This window comes from Gekko japonicus, unplaced genomic scaffold (genome assembly GCF_001447785.1).
Source record: "Gekko japonicus isolate JY-2015 unplaced genomic scaffold, Gekko_japonicus_V1.1 scaffold3717, whole genome shotgun sequence".
Lineage (NCBI taxonomy): Eukaryota > Metazoa > Chordata > Lepidosauria > Squamata > Gekkonidae > Gekko > Gekko japonicus.
In genome coordinates, this window is record NW_015172129.1 from 52077 (window position 1) to 59074 (window position 6998).

The following is a 6998-nucleotide window of genomic DNA, read 5'->3' on the forward strand; positions in this document are numbered from 1 at the left end:
AGAGATGCCAATGTTGGATCAGGCCAGTGGCCCATCCAGTCCAACACTCTGTGTCACACAGTGGCCAGGAATACCAGGGGCCATCAGGAGGTCCAGCAGTGGGGACCAGTGGAAGAGGCTCCCTCGGGAGGCGGTGGGCTCTCCTTCTTTGGAGGTTTTTAAGCAGAGGCTAGATGGTCATTTGACAGCAATGTGGATTCTGTGAACTTGGGCAGGTCATGAGAGAGAGGGCAGGACAGGTTGCCTCAGTGCTTAGTTCTGGCCCTTACATGCCCAGGGAAATGCTGGTCGCCACTTTGGGGTCAGGAAGAAATTTTTCTCCAGGCCCGTTTGGCCGGGGATCCTGGAGGTTTTTTGTCATATTCTGGGTGTGGAACGGGGTCACTGCGGGTGTGGGGGGGGAGGTACTTGTTATAGTCCTGCATTGAACAGGGGGTTGGACTAGATGACCCTGGGGTCCCTTCCAACTCTATGATTCTGTGATTCTACGATGACTTCTGCTTCCTCTTTTCTTGGTCCCCTGTCACAGGCTGGCCTTCGTGAGATGGGAGTTCCCAAACTTCAGCAGCCGGAGCAAAGACCTGCTGGGGCGGTTTGCCATGGCCCGGCGGCACCTGCAACTGGCGGGGTTCTTGCTTGTTGACGTAAGTAGCTGTGCGCTGCTGTGGTACATGCGCGCGTGTGTGTGTTCCATGGTTCTGTGGTCAGACTGTACAAGGACAGATGTTGGCACTTGATACCGACGTCTCTGTGCCCTGACATTTCAGGAATAAGAACAGAATTGAAGCCATGTTGGATCAGGCCGATTGCCCATCCAGTCCAACACTCTGTGTCACACAGTGGCCAGAAATACCAGGTGCCATCAGGAGGTCCACCAGCAGTTCCAGAACCCCAGAAGCCCTCCCACTGTGGCCCTCCCAAGCACCAAGAAGACAGAGCATCACTGTCCCAGACATCAGAACATAAGAGAAGCCATGTTGGATCAGGCCAGTGACCCATCCAGTCCAACACTCTGTGTCACACAGTGGCCAAAACCCAGGGGCCATCAGGAGGTCCACCAGCGGGGCCAGAACTCCAGAAGCCCTCTCACTGTGCCCCCCCCCAGCACCAAGAATCCAGAGCATCACTGCCCCAGACAATGTTCCATCTATGCCCTGTGACTCACAGCCACCGGTGGACCTCTGCTCCATATGCTTATGCAGTCTCCTTTTGAAATCTCTGTACCCTGACATTTCAGGACTCTTAAAAAACAAGTGACTCGTCCTTATGGTGCCTACACTTAGGCAGTGCCCAGGGAAGTCTTGGTACCCAGGAGGATCCCTGCCGCCCTGAATACTACATTGCTCAATCCTGTAACGAACACAAGTGCAATAATCTATGTAAAATTTGTAAAAAGTGATTGCAGCTCTGTTTAATGTTAGAAGGTAGTTTAGTGTTAGAAGAGCCTAGTGGCCTGTACAAACACGCGTATGGACCCTCACTGGTCTGATCCAGCAGGGCTCTTTTGATGTTCTTTTCAGGGGAAGGCCTCGGCCTCCATACCCTGTTGCTGGCCCTCCAGAGGAACTGGTTGGCCCCAGTGTGAGACAGGAGGCTGGACTAGATGGACCCTCCCTGATCTGATCCAGCAGGGCTCTTCTTATGTGCTTATCAGGGGAAGGCCTCGGCCTCTCTGCCCTGTTGCTGGCCCTCCAGCGGAACTGGCTGGCCACTGTGTGAGACAGGAGGCTGGACTAGATGGACCCTCACTGGTCTGACCCAGCAGGGCTCTTCTGAGGTTCTTCTCAGGGGAAGGCCGAGGCCTCCCTGCCCTGTTGTTGGCCCTCCAGAGGAACTGGCTGGCCATTGTGTGAGACAGGAGGCTGGACTAGATGGACCCTGCCTGGTCTGATCCAGCAGGGCTCTTCTGAGGTTCTTCTCAGGGGGAAGGCCTCGGCCTCTCTGCCCTGTTGTTGGCCCTCCAGAGGAACTGGTTGGCCACTGTGTGAAATGAGATGCCGGACAAGATGGACCTTCATTGGTCTGATCCAGCAGGGCTCTTCTTATGGTCTGATCAGGACTCTTCTAATGTTCTTATCAGGGGAAGGCCTCGGCCTCTCTGCCCTGCTGTTGGCCCTCCAGAGGAACTGGCTGGCCACTGCGTGAGACGGGATGCTGGACTAGATGGACCCTCACTGGTCTGATCCAGCAGGGCTCTTCTGAAGTTCCTTTAGTGAAGTTCATTTAGTGATGGGAGCAATCTGCCTTCAGTCTTGGAACTGCCAGGGTGCAGGGAGGGGAGCTAATGGAAGCCTTTGACCATTCTGCCAGGCGTCAGGCTGCCTGCCCGTGGATTGTGGGGGAGGGGCTGCATTTGAACAGGGTCATTCATTATTTAGCTCTCAGAAGTAATTATAGCACTGCATGGCCTCAGCACCCTGCTTGGCTCTCCAGCAGCGAGGAGGGGCAGGCGGATTGTGTGTGTGATAGCAATGGCACAGTTAAAGCCCCCCCCATTGGGGGGAGGGGAAGACTGAGACCTCAGAAGACATTAGGGGTGTGCATTCGGCACAAACCAAGCCGTTATTATTTAAGTTGAATACAGATCAGAAAAATCTGATCGCATGCCGGTATAGCTGATCCCGAATAAAAGCCGAATTGTTTGGGCTTTTTATCTGGGTATATTCAGCTATACAGAATGTGCGGTGGGAGCTGAGAGCTCTACACCGCCTTCCATGTCCTCATTGCCAAGTCTGCATGTGGCAGGGAGAGACCTCCCTGCCGAATGCAGATCCTGGACAATGTGGTTTAAACCGCTCTGCAGGGGAAGCCAAGCCAGTCCCAGGTATTAATCGGTATTCTTCTTTCTCGGTTCTATTGGACCTGAAAAAATTCAGGATTTCTGAAAAATCCCAGATCCGAATACCATACCGGTTTTGGGATCCAGGATTTTTTGGAAATACCTTTTTTTTCCCCTGTTCCAATACGTGTGTGTGTGTGTGTGTATGTGTTTGGCACACCCCTAGAAGACACCTGTAAAGACATGCCGGGGCTCCCGGTGTTGGTTTCCAAGCTCTGGTTGTTCAGCCTTCTCCAGGACTGTGTATGCTTTCCTCTCGATCTGCTTTTTGTAGCCGGATCACCTGCTGCCTTGAAGGGAGAACGTTGACATATGAATTGGAGGTCGAACAACAGGGCACAGAGGCCGAGGCCTGCCCCTGATGTCGCCCCCAGCTCGGAGATTCAGGTGTCAACGGCCTCCGAACGTGGAGGGTTCCCTTCTAGTCACCGTGGCTCGTAGTCACAGACCTTTTTCTGGCAGGCTGGCTGGGAGAAGGGGAGGGGCGGGCAAGGAGGCAGGAGAGAGTGGTGAGATTCATTCCTTAAGTTAGGGTTCCCCAGCGTGGTGCCCTTGGGCGCCGTCGTGCCCACCAACACCTTTCCTGGTGCCCACCACACATTTTTGGAAAGGGAGCTGGGCTGCGCAGCAACGCTCCCTCTAAGCTGTGGCGTCTTGCGAGGAAAAATTCCACTCTGTGAGCTGCTGGCATTAAAGTTGTGAGCGAGCGATTGGGCTGCGGCATGAATCAGTTTGCTTGGGAGCCCCATCCTTCCCGAGCTGCGACAAAAATGTGTGGGTCGAAGGCTAAAATACTGGGAGCCAGCTCACACTAGCTCAGCTTAGAGGGAACACTGCTGGGCAGGGCTTTTGTCCCGCAAGGCGTCTGACCGGCCATTGGAGATTTGATGGGCTGTGCAGATCTTTAAAAACACTGCTTGGGCAGCTCCCTGCCTTAAGCTGCAGCAACCGCAGCCCCTCGCCTTCTGGCGTTATGGAGCAATTGGGGGCCGTCCCTCCGTTTGGTGTAGTGGTTTGGAGCGCGGACTCCAATCTGAGAGAACTGGGTTTGATTCTCTCACGAGCAGTCCTCGAAAGAGCTCTCTCAGCCCCACAGACCTCACAGGGTGTCTGTTGTGGGGAGGGGAAGGAAAGGAGATTGGAAGCCACTCTGAAACTCCTCTGGGTAGTGAAGGGCAGGGTATAAATCCAATCAGTTTGGTGTAGTGTGCAGACTCTAATCTGGGAGAACCGGGTTTGATTCCCCACTCCTCCACTTGAACCTGCTGGATGGCCTTGGGCAAGCCGTAGTTCTGATAAGAGCTGTCCTTGAAAAAGAGCCGTTTCTCTCAGAGCTCTCTCATCCCCACCTACCTCAAAGGGTGTCTGTTGTGGGGAGGGGGAGGGAAGGGAAAGGAGTTTGTAAGGCACCCTGAGACTTCTTTGGGTAGTGAAGGGCAGGGTATAAATCCAATCTCTTCTCCTCCTTCTCCTCCTTCCTTCTTCTCCATCTCCTTCCTCCTTCTCCTTCCTCCATCTTCTTCCTCCTCCTCTTTCCTCCATCTCCTGTCGGGTCTTCCTCTTTTCCTGCTATCTTCAACTTTTCCTAGACCCAATTGTCTTTGTCAGTGAGCTAGGGTTGCCAGGTCCCTGTTTGGTGTGGTGGTTAAGTGCGGGGACTCTAATCTGGGAGAACCGGGTTTGATTCCCCACTCCTCCACTTGCACCTGGCTGTGTGACCTTGGGCAAGCCGTAGTTCTGATAAGAGCTGTCCTTGAAAGAGAGCCGTTTCTGTCAGAGCTCTCTCAGCCCCGCCTACCTCACAGGGTGTCTGTTGTGGGAAGGGGAAGGGAAGGGAGTTTGTAAGCCGCTCTGAGACTCCCTTGGGTAGTGAAGGGCGGGGGGTATAAATCCAATCTCTTCTCCTCGTCCTCCTCCTCGCATGGCAGTAAGGGGGCGGATGCCGGTCGACCTTTCCAGATCCAAAGGGTGTGGCGGGCATTGGGCACCTTCTGGCCCGCAGACTGTTGATTTTCCAGCCCAAGACGCCAATCTCTGTTGTTCCAGGCTGGGGCTCAGCTCTCTGCAATAACTGTGCAGGTTTCCCACGCCTGCCGAGCCTCTGGGCGGGTGATGTCGGGTCGGGCTTTTATCCCCGAAGGTGCTGGCCGGGCGCTTGTTTGCACAAGTGTGAGCAGAGGGCATTGAAAGCCAGCCGGGTGGAAGGGGACGGAGATGATCGCCGGGCAGCCATCTGGGCCGGCCGCGGTTCCCGTCTGCCGCCCCCACCCCACCTGACTGGGTGCTGCTGCTGCTGCTGATCTCTGGCTCGCTTGGAGGCCAAGAGGGGGTGACGGGTTCAAAGGATTTTTCCAGGCTGAGGCCAGACCAGTCATCTCTGTCCAGGAGAGCTTTTCTGTTCTCCACGAGAGCCAAGGGCTCCATCCTTCGACGAGATGCTGAGCAAGTGCAAATTGAAAGAGCGGGTGCGGCTGGTGCACTGAAGAGCGCCAGACGAAGATCTGCGGGAGCCAGAATCAAATGCCCACTCCACTGTAAAGATAACTGGCACACCCTGGCAACCAATGCTCATAAGAACGTAAGAGACGCCAATGTTGGATCAGGCCAAAGTTCCATCCAGTCCAACACTCTGTATCACACAGTGGCCAAAAATACCAGGGGCCCTCAGGAGGTCCACCAGTGGGGCCAGGACACCAGAAGCCCCTCCCACTGTTGCCCCCTCAGCAAGCACCAAGAATACAGAGCATCCCTTGCCCCAGACTGAGAGTTCCTATCTATACCTTGTGGCTAAGAGCCACGGATGGACCTCTGCTCCGTATGTTCATCCATAAGAACATAAGAGAAGCCAATGTTGGATCAGGCCAATGGCCCATCCAGTCCAACACTCTGTTGTCACACAGTGGCCAGAAATACCAGGTGCCATCAGGAGGTCCAGCAGTGGGGCCAGGACACTAGAAGCCCTCCCACTGTTGCCCCCCCCCCAAGCACCAAGAAGACAGAGCATCCCTTGCCCCAGAAGGGAACACTGCCTGGGACTGCCGCTCTTTCTCAGGCTAACCCCCCCCTCACAGAGTTGTTGAACAAATCTTGAGTCCAGTGGCACCTCGAAGACCCACAAGGTTTTATTCAAGGTATGAGCTTTCGTGTGCAAAGCACACGAAAGCTCATACCTTGAATAAAACTTTGTGGGTCTTCAAGGTGCCACTGGACTCTAGATCTGTTCTACAGCTGTAGACCAACACGGCCGACCACCTGGATCTATCACAGGGCTGTTGTTATGCTTATTATTATTATCGTACAACATTGTGTATGGAATAGCCAGGAGCAATGCTTCCCTCTAAGCTGTGGAGTCTTGTGAGCAGAAATTCTACTTTGTGAGCTACTGGCATTAAAACTGTGAGCGAGCGATTTGGCTACTGCCTAAATCAGTTTGCTCTAGAGCCATCCTTTCTGAGCTAAGACAAAAATCTGTGAGCTGGAGGCCAAAAAACTGTGAGCTAGCTCACACTAACTCAGCTTAGAGGGAACACTGGCCAGGAGATACTAAGATTGTCCGGCAGGCAGAAGGTTCTAGCTCTGTAGTGTCTATGCACGAGCTAGGTGTTTTATAAGGCAAGAGATGTTCAGAGGTGGTTTTGTTGCCTGCCTCTGCGTCCTGACCCTGGTATTCCTTGGAGGTCACCCTTCCAAATACTAGTCAGGGCCCACCCCGCTGAGCGTCTGAGACCTGATGGGATCGGGCCAGCCTGGGCTATCCAAGTCACGTCGTTATGCTAAAAGAGGGCAAAGGGAACCACAAAAGCCCCCCTAAACTCCTTGGATGAAACATGGAATAAAAAAGTCCTTGGTAAAAAAAATAATGCATTAAAAATGGCAAAGGTATCATCTGTGGGTGCCAGCCTGATTTAATACTGGGCATGTTTTTTATTTATTTGATTTGTACCCTGGGAAACAGGCTCAGGGAGGCTTACATTGGTTGGTACATAAATAGCCTTTAAAATCCATATAAAATCATATGAACATCCAGTTACAAATCTATATATCTAATTCCGAAGTCGCCCCCTGCGTGCGGATACTTATTTCCGCACATCGGGGGCACCTGGGGGGGGAGGGAGATGTTTGTGCACACTTGGGGCAGTCCCCAGGTGTGCACAAAAAT

General features: G+C 53.5%; 1 protein-coding gene across 1 annotated transcript in view; it reads left to right on the forward strand.

The window, feature by feature from the left end:
• TBRG4 (transforming growth factor beta regulator 4) overlaps positions 1–6998 on the forward strand; it is a 48160-nt gene that overhangs the window by 39218 nt on the left and 1944 nt on the right. Inside the window, exon 10 of the mRNA XM_015421003.1 lies at positions 530–644. Coding sequence (XP_015276489.1) covers positions 530–644 — 115 coding nt within the window. The remainder of the gene's footprint in view (positions 1–529; positions 645–6998) is intronic.